Source organism: Schistocerca gregaria, chromosome 8, assembly GCF_023897955.1.
Source record: "Schistocerca gregaria isolate iqSchGreg1 chromosome 8, iqSchGreg1.2, whole genome shotgun sequence".
NCBI lineage: Eukaryota > Metazoa > Arthropoda > Insecta > Orthoptera > Acrididae > Schistocerca > Schistocerca gregaria.
The window spans coordinates 502,795,526-502,811,716 of record NC_064927.1 but is presented as its reverse complement, the minus strand read 5'-3'; the positions used below and the strand labels follow the sequence as shown (position 1 = coordinate 502,811,716).

Here is a 16,191-nt window from a genome sequence, read left to right as displayed (position 1 = left end):
GTATTGCCGGTGTATCGCTGTGCTGTTAGGGTTCCGTTTGGATAATTCCTTCATGGTGGGGCATTTCTTCACCCTTAGAGTGTAATTGCTCTGGTGGCCCGGAGCAACAGCAGATGGTCAGAATATCATACAAAAAACTCGAAAGGTGGAGAATGGGAGACACCTGGCCGTGATATCTATGAGCAGCTGTGGATGCCACAGTGTAATGAATACGTATAGGAAGTCGCGTACATATGGACAGAGGTGTACTTACACCTAAAGTAATTGATATTAGTAACTAGCTGACTGAAATTACTTTCATATGTAAAGGATAGTGGGTATAAAATATAGGGAGCGCGAGGTTATCTACAAACTGAACAGTAACCATACGGCAGTTCTTAGTGTCGAAGGGCACGAAAGAGAAAGAAGTGATACAGGTTTGTAGCCTATCCCCGATGTTATTCGAACTGTACATAGAGAAAACAGTAACGCAAACCAAAGAAAAATTTGGAGAGGAATTAAAGTTGAGGCAGAAAAATAATATAGGTTTTGAGGCTTAGCGATGACACTGTAATTCTGTCAGCGACAGTGAAGGATTTGGAATAGCAGTACAAAGAATGAAGGATATAAGATGAACATTAACAAAAGCAAAAGAACTGTATTGGAATGGCTTGTGTTCTTTGGGGCCCACAGAGCAAAATAAATCTTTTAATGCCATGATTATTTCAAATAATAGCCAGCTACGCTGCTCTGGACTGGAATGCTGTGGAATCAAAAATGGTTCAAATGGCTCGAGCACTAGGGGACTTTACATCTAAACTCATCAGTCCCGTAGAACTTAGAACTACTTAAACCTAACAAACCTAAGGACATCACACACATCCATGCCCGAGGCAGCATTCGAACCTGCGACCGTAGCGCTTGCGCGGTTCCAGACTGAAGCGCCTAGAACCGCTCGGCCACTCTGGCCGGCTGTGGAATCAAATCAGCTGATGCTGACAGAATTATGTTAGGAAATGAGTTATTAAAAGTAGGTTAGTTGTGCTATTTGGACAGAAAAATAACTGATGATGACTGAGGCAAAAATAACATAAAACGCAGGCTGGCTACAGGAAGAAAATAATATTTGAAAAAGAGCAGTGTGTTAGGAAGTACTTTCTGAAAGTATTTACTTTGAGGGTAGCCATGTCTGAAAGTGAAACTTAGACGATAAGCTGTTCAGAGAAAGAGAGAATAGAAACTTTTGAAAAATGGTACTAGAGAATAATTCTGAGGAGTACATATGTAGATCGCATAACTAATGAAAAGGTACGGAAAAGAATTGGGGAGGAAAGAAATTTGCGGCATAACTTGATTAATATGAGGCATTCTGAGACAAGAAATTTTCAGATTAGTGTTGAAGGGAAGTGTGGGGGTAAAAAGTGTAGAGGGATATCTAGAGATGAATACTGTAATCAGCTTCAAATGGGTGTAGGCTGCAGTAGTTATTAGGAGGTGAACAGACCTACAAAGTATAGAGTGCGTGCAGAGCTGCGTGAAACCAGTGTTCGGAAGCATGCAGCCACTTCCATTATGTGAGATGAGTCAGAAACTTAATGTCAGTAATATACACCTTGTCTTGGCCTAGGAAACATGATAATGGATGTTTGCCATTCGAAACTAGTTAATAAATTGTGACGCTCAATTGAGACTGTATACCACTTCAGAGAGCACAGTACAAAAAATATGATGAAGAGCAAGAAATAATTTTGTTAGTGATAGGCCGCCATCAGACACGATGTTTTATTTTTATTTTAGTTCATGAAACAAGGAAAATTAGGGTTTGACGACCCGTCCATATCGAGGTCATTATAGACGGAGCACAAGTTCGGAATGTTTCAAGGATGGGGAAGTAATTCGGCAGAGCAGTTTCAAAGGAACATTTTCCTGGAACTATTTAAAGAAATTACGGAAAATTTGAACATGGATGGCCACACGGTGATTTGAACCGTCGTCCTCCCGAATGCTCGTCTATTGCTCTAACCACTGTGACACCTCCCTCGATGCGATTCAGTTCAACGCCTTTCGGAAGTTATAACTCCATTTACAAGGGCTACATTGACGTTTTTGGAGTTGTACCTGCTTCAGTTTATCACGTAGTAATAAGTGAGATTCATACCGTTAATTATACTAAGCTTCTACGAGGGTCAGTCAAAAAGTAATGCCTCCTATTTTTTTTCTACGTTTAATTGTCAGGAAATTTAAATGCAATTACATAGGTTGAAAACCACAACATTGAGGATCATTTTGTCATTTTTCAATGTAATCTCCGCCCATCTCTACAGTTTTGGTCCATCTTTGAACAAGGGCAAGTATCCCAGCACGGTAAAAATCACAGCTCTGCTTCCTAAGCCATTGACGCACGGATGTTTTGACGGCCTCCTCATCTTCAAAATGAATCCCACGATGAGCTTCTTTTAGTGGCCCGAACAGATGGAAGTCTGATGGTGCCAGGTCAGGGCTGTATGGGGGATGAGGCAAAACTTCCCATCCAATTTTGACAATCTCGTCAGAGGTGTGACGACTGGTGTGTGGTCTTGCATTGTCATGCAAAAGAAGAACATCTGCCATTGATTTTGTTGGGCGAACTCGCTGAAGACGTGCTTTAAGTTTTTTGAGGGTTGTGACCTATTCAACAGAATTTATTGTGCATCCCTGCTCCAAAAAATCAACCAGAATCACACCCTCTGTATCCCAGAAAACTGTTGCCATAACTTTCCCTGCCGATCGCACAGTTTTGAATTTTTTCTTCCTCGGCGAGCTTGTGTGACGCCACTCCATTGACTGCCTCTTTGATTCGGGTTCAAAAAAATGCACCCATGTTTCGTCCCTGGTCACAATTTTTTTCAGAAACTCATCTCCCTCCAAACGGAAGCGCTGCAAGTGTTGGGAGGCTATTGTTTTCCTTGCCTCTTTATTCTGATCGGTTAACATTCTTGGAACCCACCGTGCACAAACTTTTGAGTACCCCAATTGTTTAATAATCGTGATCACACTGCCTTTACTAAGAGAAATAATGCGACACACTTCATCTGCAGTCACCCGACGGTCACCACGAATGATGTCATCAACTTGCTGAATGTTGTGTGGAGTCACTGCACTCACCGGCCTGCCGCTCCGCTTTTCGTCAGTCAACGGTGTTTGCCCTTCAGCTTCCTTACAACGACGAACCCATCGTCTAACAGTGCTGACATCCACTGTCACAACGCCTACACCTTCTTCAGTCTTTATGAATGCGTATGGGCGTTTCACCTTCTGCATTCAAGAATTGAATCACACAACGCTGTCTCAAACGAACATCGATGTCGGCCATCTTAAAACTTCTGCTGTGCTGCCACCTGTTACCACAGAAAGTTACTACTGCAGTGGATTGCAGAAGAAGGTTTGAGGAATGGCGCCAAATTCAAATTTTTCACTTAACTTAATTTTTTTAAGTAGTAAAAAAATGGGAGGCATTACTTTTTGACCGACCCTCGTATATTAGAGCAGATCGTTGGTAGACAGTTAACAAAAGACAGTTTATCACCGAGGCTCAGCACCTATTCTTATTTCGTTATACGTGATAAAAAAAGTACCTGAATGAATCCCTTGGCCAGCCGGCGTGGCCGTGTGGTTCTAGACGCTACAGTCTGGAACCGCGCGACCGCTACGGTCGCAGGTTCGAATCCTGCCTTGGGCATGGATGTGTGTGATGTCCTTAGGTTGGTTAGGTTTAAGTCGTTCTAAGTCCTAGGGGACTGATGACGACAGATGTTAAATCACATACTGCTCAGAGCCATTTGAACCATTTTTTGAATGAAACCCTTAGTGCAGTTTGGAGTATTTTTAAAACTATCTGGTAGATTAAAATTGTGTGCCGAACCGGAAGTCACGCCCGGAAATTTGATGTGATTGGCCTGCTCTACTGTGCATAGAAGCCATAGTTGTGTTTACAAACACCTGGACATTAACAACAAGACCAACGAGTCAATGCTTCTAGTACAGTAGACGATGTTCAAGGTTACTACGTTTATGATGTACAGTCATCTCACTGTTCTTTACGAAATAGACATTCAACAAAGTGTCTGAACTTTCTAAGTTTTGATGTATAACATAGAATTACCGGTCTTCCCAAGTTTGGTGGCATGTGTAACGAACACAGGCCTGTTTGGTACCACTGGTACAAAGCATTTCCCCTGAAGTAATATTGTTCTCCATACGGTTTCAAATGCAGCCATAAGAAACATGTATTAGTCTGTGGCTAGCTTTTTATCAGATTTACAGAAGAAGTATGCCAACCAAGGTACAACGATTAATATAACTGATGAAATCAAAAGTTCAACGACACAGCATTTCTTAGGACTCATTTTTTTGAGCAAAGGCATTACTGAAAGTTGAAAGATGAACTAATGTGGAGCAAGAGGAGAAGAATGTCAGTGAAACCACTGCAGCTAACAAAAAGCCAATGCTGTGGATTTAATTTCTAGTCTATCTGTAGTGTCTCGTGGACGAAAGGCACGTGACACTGTTGATGTAACCTGTGCCTTGGACATAGACGTTACGCTCGCTGATCCCATTGCTGCCATTCAAGATGTATAGGCTATGTGCTGACATGGTTCCAGCCTTTCCTATCCATCATCATAATTCAACACAAACTTAAACACACACCGACTACAGCTACGTACACTCAGCAGATACTCCTAAAACACGGCTCTTATAGAACGAGAGGAAAAGAGACATTCAGCGGGGCGGAATAAGACTGTTTCTGATTACATGACTCAATTAACTCTTCCAGGTCTCTCATCCAACAATACATTACAACTCTCTTTTTGCTTCAAAGAAGCTCGATGGGAAATGGATAAAAGTGACAGCAAAGAAATTTAAAACCTTCTGAAAATTTTAAAGAGTAATGTCTATTGTTGTGTAGGATACAGATCTATTTTAAAAATTACTGGAATAAAATATTGGCAAAGTTTGTGTCAGACCACAATTCGGAACATTAAAGGTTCAATCGTTGTCGCCATAAGATATTTTCTGTTACTTACCACTTATTTCACTTCTAACAATGATTTACAGACAGGTAATATCCAAAAGCTCCCCAGGTACAGGGTGTCCAAAACTAAAGTTCCTGGTTCAAACCACTTAGAAAGATAACCACTGCTCAGAATGACGTCAGACTTGAAGAGCGCGTTATTGACGCCGCAGTGGTAAACGTCATGGACCAAGACAAAATTTAACGAAGGTTTTAGCAATAGGTGGCGCTGTAAGCGTCTTAACGTAAATGGGGTCGGCTACAAATGACAGCTCAATAGCAATACGACGGCTCTGGTTTGAGTTGCATGTTACACTACCCGTACTGTGCAACGTGTATGGCTGCAATGGTTTGGCAGTCAACAGTTGTGGCACTGTTAGTTAGGCAACCACACCTAACACGCCAAGATCGTACAATATAGGATGGAAAAAATCGGTTTTTAACTATCCTGACGCAAAAAAATCCGGATAAATAGCAAAACGGCATCGGTTGATCGGTTTTTGATTGTTATGGGGCCAAAAATTGTGTAAAAAGCAAAATTACATCGGTTTCTAATCGTCGGGAGATTGGCGCAAGACATGTTCAGCATGATGTCCGCCGTTTACTGCCAGAAGTTGATATCGAGGGACAGCAAGTTCCACAACAGATCGGAGTGTCACGTGGGCTATGTTCAAAACTCGTTGCGGGATGTGTGCCTTCAATTCAGCTACGTTCGTAATTCGGCCACTGAGCGGAACTTCCTTCAGATAACCCGGCAGCCAGAAGTCACGGATTAAAAAAAGATCAGATGATCTGGACGGCCAGGCTGTAGGGAAATGACGCCTTATAAATCTAGGAGATTAGTCAGGAATAATCAATACCTAAAGAAGTGGGATTCGGAACCACTGAGGAATGACGAGATACGCTTGAAATTCTCTAAGGCTCTAGATACGGGAGTAAGAAATAGCTCAGTAAGCAGGACAGTTGAAGAGGAATGGAAATCTCTGAAAACGACAGTTGCAGAAGTTGGAAAGAAAACATAGGTACAAAGCAGGTAACTGCAAAGGAACCATGGTTAACAGGAGAAATACTTCAGTTGATCGATGAAAGAAGGAAATACAAAAATCCTCAGGGAAATTCAGGAATACAAAAATACAGGTCGCCGAGGAATGAAACAAATAGCAATTGTAGGCCATCCAAGACGAAATAGCTGCATGGAAAACGTGAGAAATCGAAAAAGAAATGATTGTGGAAGGACTGCCTCCGCATATAGGAAAGTCAAAAGAACATTTGATGAAATTAAAAGAAAGAATCATAACATTAAGAGTGCAACGGAAATTCCACTGTTAAATGCAGAGGAGAGCGGATAGGTGGAAAGAGTACATTGAAGCCCTCTATGATAGGGAAAGTTTGTCTGAGATGATAAAAGAATAAATAGGAGTCGATTTAGGAGTGATAGGGGATCCAATATTAGAAATAGGATTTCAGAGAGCTTGGACGACTTGAGATCACATAAGGCAAAAGGAATAGATAACATAACATCGGAATTTCTATAATCATTGGGGGAAGTGGCAATAAAACGACTATTCACGTCTATGTGTAGAATATATGAGTCCGGTGACATACATCTCACTTTAGGAAAAATGTCTTCTACACAATAACGAAGATTGCAAGAGCCGGAAAGTGCGAGAATTTGCCCATAATCGGCTTAACAGCTTATGCATCCAAGATGCTGATAAGAATAATATACAGAAGAATGGAAAAGAAAATTGAGGATGTGTTAGAAGACGATTAGTTTGGCTTTAGGAAAAGTAAAGACACCAGAGAGGCAATTCTGCAGTTGCGGTTGGTAATGGAAGCAAGACTAAAGAAAAATCAAGACACGTTTATAGGATTTGTCGACCTGGAAAAAGCGTTCGACAATGTAAAATGGTTCGCGATATTCGAAATTCTGAGAAAAATAAGGTTAAGCTATAGGGAGGGACGTGTAACATACAATATGATTCTGAGAAAAGTAAGGCTAAGCTATAAGGAAGGACGAGTAATATACAATACGTACAACAAGCGAGAGTGGACGACCAAGAACGAAGTGTGCGGATTAAAAGTGGTGTAAGACAGGACAGGGATGTAGTCTTTCGCCCTACTATTCAATCTGTACATCGAAGAAGCAATGATGGAAATAAAAGAAGGGTTCAGGAGAGAAATTGAAATTCAAGGTGAAAGAATATCAAAGATACGATTCGCTGATGACATTGCTGTCCTGAGTGAAAGTGAAGTACTACATCATCTGCTGAATGGAATGGACAGCCTAATGAGTACAGAACATGAACGGAGAGTAAATCGAAGAAAGATGAAAGTGAGGAGTAGCAGAGATGTGAACAGCGAGAAACTTAACATCAGGATTGATGGTCATGAAGTAGATGAAGTTAAGAAGTTCTACCACCTAGGCAAATGTGGGAAACACTTACAAGGAGAAAGGACAGGATGACAGGACATCTGTTAAGACATCAGGGAATATGTGCGGAGAAATACAGACAGTGGAATACATCCAGAAAATAATGTTGGACGGAGATTGCAAATCCTACTCTGAGATGAAGAGGTTGACAGAGGACAGGATTTCTTGGCGGGTCGATTCAAATCAGTCAGATGACTAAAAAAAAAATTCTAAGATTTCCGAAATGTGTCCGCAACAGCCGCTTTACTGGCTATGCCGTGTGCAGAGGAGCGCCATATTGCCTGACAAAGATCCTACCCACACATCCACGCTGTTGACGGTTCGGAATGAAGTTGATGCGCCAAAGACTCTTATAGCATTTACCAGTGTAGGTACAAGGAGCAGGAATTGCAGCACCCACCTCCTCGAAAAAATACGGCCCTACGACAAAGGATGCCGTCGACAGTGAACTTTGGGGAATGGAGCCGGTCTGCGTGCGTGTTCACCCTTGGCGAATTCTGCAATTCTGCATACTGTGTTGTCTTGAATATGGAAATTGGACGTCTGTTCACAGAATGTTCCATCCCATTCATTATCCACTTCCATGAGAACGAGGTGTCCCAGAGCGGACGTGTGCCTTGCTGGCAGGTCAGCAGGAAGCAGCTGCTGCACATGGGTGGTTTCGTACGGATAGCAATGCACGATGTTTAGTAGCATTTTGTGCACTTTTACTCGCGGTTATGTCCAACGTGCGGGCAATTCCCAGTGTACTGAATATTTGTGCACCACCGCTCGACCCCTCCTACAATATTGTGGCCACATCTTCGGCATACGTCGTATCAACTGCTTTCCTCCCTCTGCCACAATGCCCTTCAAAGGAACCTGTCTTTTCGAATTCTGCAATAATTTTCTTCAGAGTCCTAGTAGACATTAGACTAATGTCTTTTTTTCCATATCCTTGAGTACCCGGAACTTCTGCAGAGCTACAGGCGCACAGTCACCATTCTTGTAAAAGAACTTTACCAGCGTCGTGCGATCCTTCATGGAACCAGTGATATAGGAGGTCTGGGACGCAAACTGAGGAATAGCTGTGTACCGCGCATCTGTTGGTACGTATGTTGCTTGGTTGGTTGTTTTTTGGGTGGGGACCAAACAACAAGGCCATCGGTCCCATCGGATTAAGGAAGGATGGGGAAGGAAGTCGGCAGTGCCCTTTCGAAGGAACCACCCAGGCTCTTGCCTGGAATGATTTAAGGAAATCACGGAAAACTTACATTAGGACGACAGGACGCGGGTTTGAACCGCCGTCCTCCCGAATGCGAGTCCTGCGTGCTAACCACTGCGCCACCTCGCTCGATCTGCTTATGTCCTTACGCTCATAGTCCAATCTATTAGGAAAATTTTTGTTAATTTTTTTTCCATGACCTTTCCCACTGCGTTGTGTATGCAGTTCAAATTTGACCTTATTCTGAGCTGTGGTTCCTTCTACACGGCGTTTAATTACGGACACCATGTATATTAATTAACAGTATTGCTTCTTAATTAGATTTTAGTCTGCATCCTCATCTTCAAAGTAGTCCTTTAACTGGATTTTCATCTTGAGAAAGAGAAGCCACACAGTGCTAGGTGTAGCAGTTGCAGCAGCTGAAGGACAGGTGTAACATAAAACTCCCTGTCAGATTAAAAGTATATGCCAAACAGAGACTCGAACTCAAGGCCTTTATTATTCATGGGCAAGTGCTCCACTAACAGAGCTACCTACGCACGACTCACAACCTTTCCTTACAGCTGTGCTTCTTACATTACCTCATCTCTTCCGTCCCAAACTTCACAGAAGTTCTTTTGTGAAACTTGCGGGACTGGTACTCCTGGAAGAAAGTATATTGCGGTGACATGGCACAGTCACAGCCTTTTGGAAGTTTCCAAAATGCAGTTTCGCAGGAGAACTTCTGTGAAGTTTGGGAAGTAGGAGATTAGTTACTGCCCGAAATAAAGCTGTGAAGGGTAGACTTGAGCAGTGCGTGGGTAGCTCACATTGCAGAGCACTTGTTGGCAAAAGGTAAAGGTCCCGAGTTCGAGTCTCACGATGTTTTAATCTGCAAAGTAGTTTCAAATCAGCGTACACTCCGCTTCAGAGGGGAAAATTCATTCTGGAAACTGTAATATTGTTTTTAGTCAAAAATTCCTGACAACTGTGGGCGGTAAGTGACATTGCATTCTCATGTTAGAGTACCCAGTCGTTGGTACACCGCTTCTGCGAAAGTTTTATCTTCATATCCTCCCTCGAACGTCTTAGAACATCGTGATACAAAACTCCTTATTGGTGGTCTGACCACGAGGGACAAACTGTTCATGATTTTTTTTTTTTTTTTTTTCAAAACATGTACATGGGGACTGAGCCGCCCCTTCAACGACGTCTTATGCATCCCGCCCTACATCTGCTTCAGTAACGGTATCCAGACAGGCGATAGTCACGTAATCGATTCAAGTTCCCTCCCAGAGCTTTGGACATGTTTTGGTAGACGGAATCATACTGTAAAAACACAGGTCAGGACTGGTGATGATTTACAATGTATTTTTGGACTAAGATACACCTTACTTCTGCCATATTTATCCCAGTGTCTCCACTCATTCTTTGTGCAATTAGCGGCGTAGTGATATAGGCACTGGATGTCTCTAAAAGTTTATTCTGTTTGCTGTACTTAATATTTTGTAAGTGGTTCATAAACGTTGTCTTACAAATTATGTTTTACCAATGGAGACAACAAAATTGACAGGAGACACCAAATTGGCTGCAATCACTCTTAATTCCACTAAATGCTGCTACCGCATAGGCACGTACACCAACGCAATTTGTCCATTACAGATTGTTGTCAACAAAAAAGGAATTCAGAATAAAGAAAAAGTCTCCTCCCGTAGCTCTCCCTTCCGGAGGTTTACAAATTACGAAGTCCACGTGAATTTTATTTTCATAATAGGAGCGTACAAAAACGAGATGCTTGAAAGATTTCCAATATCAGCATTGTCATTAGCTTGCAGAGCGTAAATTGGGCTCATGATAACGTGATAGCATTGATTTTTCATGTCAGCATTGCATCAGTACGACGAGCAACGATATCAAGTCAGAGTGGTTACGACTTCAGTCTCTCTCTAAACATTTCGTCTTGCACACTTTTGCACACTTTGACGGGTGCGAGGGCACGTAATTTCTCACCAGTAATGTGTGAATACTTACTATCCTGATCATTTGTTAGGAGAGTGTCGAAATAGGTGATTACAATGCGCTAATCTGGAACAGCTAATATTTACAGAATTAATGTGCTATAAGAATGAAGCATTGTTATGCACTATTAATAAATTTATCATACACAAAACACCTAATCTTCACTGTTGTGACCAAGTGCTGAAGTCTAACATGTTTTTACTCAAGCTGGATTAAAAGTCTGTGTTAAGATATTCATCTATGGAGTAGAAGGAGTTGCCTATCAAAAAGTCTTTCAAACTCTATTTAAACCGTGCTTAATCTGAAAGCAAGTTTTCAATGGTTGTTGGCAATTTTGCACACTTTGAGGGATGCAAGGGCACGTAATTTCTCAACAGTAATGTGTGGTGATTTAAGTTTGCAGGGATGCTCTTACGTCTTTCTTAAGAACCGATTCCTGTTTTTCGATAAATCTAACATTTCCTTTAATTTGTTGTTCACAACGCTTCAAAAATTCGATGTGTACATCTATATGGTCTGAACGTTTTGTTTGCAGGCGTCTCTCTACTTTTATAGGCTCCCAGCTATCGATAGCTAAAATCTCCAAACAAATAGTACTTTGTGATTGTTCCTCATTGCTCAAAAGAATGCTTGATATTCACGCGCTTTGGCTTTACGTTTAGAACTAACGTCGCTATATGAACAGAGGAGGATGCGAAAGAGGAATGTACGCGGTTAAATTCGAATATGTTTCCTTAGTAGAAGTGCATAGTTTCCAAGGAGAAGAGGCATTCGCTGAAGCACGTCCGTGGCATCTCCTGTTACCACTGCGAAACAACGACTTACCCATGCCAGCGTCCGCAATTTGTATCACTTTGTTTTAAGTCCGGTTAACTATTTCCACTGAACACGCATTAGACTGCGGAAGTCTAGCAGATATCGATTGGTCAGTCACAATGACTGACAACTATTCTTGTAATCAGTGTTGCAACGAATAACGGTCACATTGCCCAGCGGCTTTTTGTCATTGTTGGTTGTTAAATGTCTGGTAAGTAGGTAACCGAGAAGATGATCGGTGACTGGGACTCTGTGATGAAAAATGACTCGTGACTTTTTTCACCATTCCTGCTGACAACATGTGCTGCTCAGTTGTTGTGAAATAAGACAGCAAATTAACGGTGAGCCAGCGTAATAGCTTGGTTCGTGGAAATGAGAATCTGACGCTAGCGGTATTTGTTCACCGGAAGTTGTCTTCTTACATAATATGAAACATAAATATTTCACTGAAAGCCGGCGTCCCCCTCTGCTGCTATCTGCTCACCTCCCCTACACTCTGGACGCCCCCCCCCCCTACTTTTAGGACGGCTGACTTAAACAACTGCTTCAACAGAATGCAAACTTTTTATCAGAGGCGATCACTGGTGACCGTCGTAACGGAAGATTCCTTCAGCTCGGTCAAAAAAGTCCTGAAAAGAGTAACACATAACGTTACTCTCGACGGGCCTTTTGTATGACATTTTAGGCGGAGTTGAGGAAGGACTCTTCTGTTGCAAAGATCACCAGTCAGTACCTCTGATAGGAACTTTGGATCGTCTTCAAGCAGTCGTTTAAGTTCCATGGAGTCTTCCTCGCGATGTTGCATCTCATCGTCTTGAAGCAACTGTGACACAAACTTCACCGCAATCAATCGCACATTCATATTTCCTGATGGAATACGCGCGCGTGAACCGTAACTTGTTCCGAACGTGTTGCAGAGGGACTGTATGGCCCGTCTACGATCTTGCGGAATCAGATCCATCACTTTCTGAACATGTTCTGGAGTGAACCCAGTTGAAAGCCGACCGGTACGGTCGTCATCCCCAGTCGACTTCAACCCTTTCTTTTTAAATCCTTATAGCTTTCGTACGTCTGTGGCTGACTAAGTCTCCAATAGCTTCCTTCAGCACTTGGCGAGTTTTTGCATCGTTTTCTTCCAAATACGAAATGAAAATTATTACGGAAACAGTGCTCTATCATGTCAGCTATCGAGTAACTGTCAACTCAAGGAAATCCGACAGAGGAAATATGCACAGCATCAACTAACCGACCAGTCAGCTGGCAGCCACTATCAGACCGGCACAATATAGATGTATGGAGAGACACCTAGCAGTGTTCTGGAGTACTCTCAATACTTTAGCATAAATTTCAAATTTCGGAAACGTTTGGATACTACCACGAAAGAGAAAAATGCTAAGTTGCACCGTTATCCTTGGCCTATGTCCTCCTATAAGTGGATGGATAAGTGAGTTCAGACCCAGTGAAAGGTAAGGACATACCACCTCCATCTGACCTAGACAACCGTGTTGTTCAATTCAACCTCTTTGTTGCAGACTGCTTTACCTTTCAGTTTAGTACGACGTTGACTCAGTGTTACTGTGGTTTGATAATTCTGGTAAACTGGCATGGAAGAAAGGAACATTTTTGTTGTTCCTTCCTGAGTGATAAGCCCGATTATCTCAAGGATTATATAAAGCATTTGAACAATAAACAGCTTACAGTTCATTGTTGAGAGCCGTCTGTGTCGATTACGATTGGAAATGGAGAAACAGAGTTTCGCGCTGTTATTAAGCACTGTCACTTGAATCGTTGGACTGCCGCACAAATAAAAGTAGAATTTGATGAAGTTCGCACGGATTCTGCACCATCACTGAAGGTCGTTTAATTTTGACTTAATGAATTTAGTCATGGTCGGATAAGCACCGAAAACGAAGGGCCCTGCGGCTGTCCAATTGAGGTTCAAATGACTCTGAGCACTATGTGACTTAACTTCTGAGGTCATCAGTCCCCTAGAACTTAGAACTTCTTAAACCTAACGACATCACACACATCCATGCCCGAGGCAGGATTCGAACCTGGGACCGTAGAGGTCGCTCGGCTCCAGATTGTAGCGCCTAGAACCGCAGGGCCACTCCGGCCAGCTCAGTTGAGGTAACCATAAAGGACACAATTGATAAAATCTATGACAAGGTAACCAAGACCGCCGAATAAAAATTCTTGAGATTCCTGAGAATGTAGGTATCTGAACTGAACGAGTGAATAATATCCTGAACGGAGAAATGGCTAGGAAGAAGCAGTGCGCGAGGCGGATTCCGCTTTTGCTCACAGTCGACCAAAAGCGCAGCCGGCGGAGCATTTCTGCACAATGCCTGGCAATTTAGTCGCAACTGGTAAGACTTTTTGCAACTGTCTGAGGCTGTTGATGAAACCAGGGTCCATAATTACATACCAGAGTCGAAATGGCAGTCAAAACAATGGACAAAGGCTGGTGAAAGTGCAATGAAGATGAAAAAGATGAATTTGCACCTTGTCAGGAGATGGCCATTGTTTTTTAGGGTTCTCAAGGAATAGTCTCCATAGATTATTTGGAGAAAGGCAGAACACTGACTGGAATCTATTATGCTTCGTAGTTGGATCGTTTGAAACTTGGGTTGGCCGAAAAAGAAGGCTGGAACGCAAAAAAGTGCTCTTCACCAGGATAATGCACCACGTCCCTCATCAGCGATAACAGTGGCCAAAGTGCACGACTTGGGTTTTGAACTGGTTCCTCATCCACCCTACTCACCAGACATAGCCCCAAATGATTTCTTCCTGTTCCCTAAGTTGAACCTTTGGCTTGCTGGGAAGAAATTTTCATCAAATGAGGAAACGACAGTCGCAGTCAACGAGTATTTTGCAGAGTTTGATTGAACGTGTAATGTCTCTTGCAGCGGTCTCTCCGCGATATTTTCAGAAATTTTATAAATTATATAACTCAGTACATATCTCGAAATATCTCTTCTTATCTTACCGATTCCTAAACTTTAATATACGATGATTATCAATATAAAGTACTTTCAAGCCCTATTATTCCTTGGAGCGTCCATTTACTCCATGGAATAGCTTCTCTGCTATCTGTTTTCTCTTATGAAAAGAATGAGGGAGTGCTTGCCGATTAGCCGTGAAAGAACGAAGATGTATATGTATGTATTGTTGAGCTAGTTGTCATCTTGATGAGATTCTGCATGAGAAGGAATTTAATACATGAACTAAACTGAAGTAAGTGTGTTCGTGTATTATTTAACTGATTATTATTGACAGTGTCTGCTTACTACGCTGTGTTGCACGGGATCAATGAGGAACGTCTGATTTACACTGCACGAACCTGCCGTTTTGTACGCTCAAGATATCCAGTTTATTACTTCAAATAAATAGGCTAACACGGTCTTACTAGCAGATCTCCGGTCTTCCCCATGTGATCACCGAAAGTTAATAATTATTACAAATGCTTTCAGGAGATCGACTGACAATTTTCGTCGCACCGAGACTCCGAATTTGCTTCAGTGCCTTATGGAATTTAAGTTAAGCTCAATTTAAGGAGGATAGAATAGTATTGAACTGTGTGAATGTGATAAGCCTGCTTTGTGAATGAAAATTCCCCTAATATACGCATGTTTTTACTATCCTGATCAGTGAAGCTAAATCAGGCCGGTGTGAGAGAGGTTTTTTAAATTTTTGATCGCATAAAAAAATATTAAAAACGTATTTTTCCGATGGGAAGAAAAAGCTGGATGATATCTGCACGAAGTGTATATCCCTCATAGGAGTTTACATCTACAGGTAAGGTGAGTTGCTGACGAAACAAACCTTTTTTTTTACCAGACTTGACAAGTGACCCTGGCATACGTACCCGGTGGTTCTGGTAGGCGGTGACGGCGGTGAAGCTGGTCTCGGGGAAGATGAAGGTCTTGAAGTCCTCGGTGCGGCCGTGGCTGGGCGGCTCGCCCTTGGCCGGCAGGTACAGCACGTGGAAGCGTGGCTGGTAGCGGTGCATCGAGTTCAGGATGATCTGCAGGCACACAGGCACACATTAGCGGTGCTGCGCGATGTCCGCGACAAGCTAGGCGGCGCCCGGGACTACTCCAAGCTTAAACGTAAGCACAGTATTCAGTCATACAACTGCCTTGCGTAACTTGTCATGCCCCTCCCGTGTGGGAAGCATGATCTCTTAAACATAATAATTTCATGAAGTTCCAGTACTGTGTTAACAAAAAGACGAGCAACTTAAATTAGTTATTATTCGCCACAATGAAAAATACTCCCATCGTAGCACAAAATGGCGATTATGTGCTGGACAGCATTTGAGGTGTGAAAGAAGACATGAAGATGATGATGATGATGATGATCATCATCATCATCATTGGTTTGTGGAGCGCTCAACTGCACGGTTATCAGCATCCGTGCAAAGTCCCAACCTCTGCTCAGTCCAGTCTCGCCAGTTTCACGAATGATTATGAAATGATGAGGACAAAATAAACACCCAACCATCTCGAGGCAGGTGAAAATCCCTGACCCCGCGGGGAATCGAACCAGGGACCACGTGCTCGGAAAGGGAGAACTCGACCGCGTGAAAGAAGAGAGGTAGCTCTATGTTTCATCTGGCAGCTTCAAAGGTGTCTAACATTTTCGCTTTTTTTACTTATTGGTACAAGTATCCGTGTCATTTAATATAACGCATCGTGTCAAGTAAAG

The 16,191-nt window shown here is 42.4% G+C and overlaps 1 protein-coding gene across 1 annotated transcript in view; it reads right to left on the bottom strand.

Annotated features, from left to right (window-relative positions):
• Window positions 1-16,191, bottom strand: part of LOC126285273 (T-box transcription factor TBX1-like) — a 431,754-nt gene that overhangs the window by 108,578 nt on the left and 306,985 nt on the right. Inside the window, exon 6 of the mRNA XM_049984563.1 lies at window positions 15,350-15,508. Within this exon, the coding sequence (XP_049840520.1) occupies window positions 15,350-15,508 (159 nt within the window). The remainder of the gene's footprint in view (window positions 1-15,349; window positions 15,509-16,191) is intronic.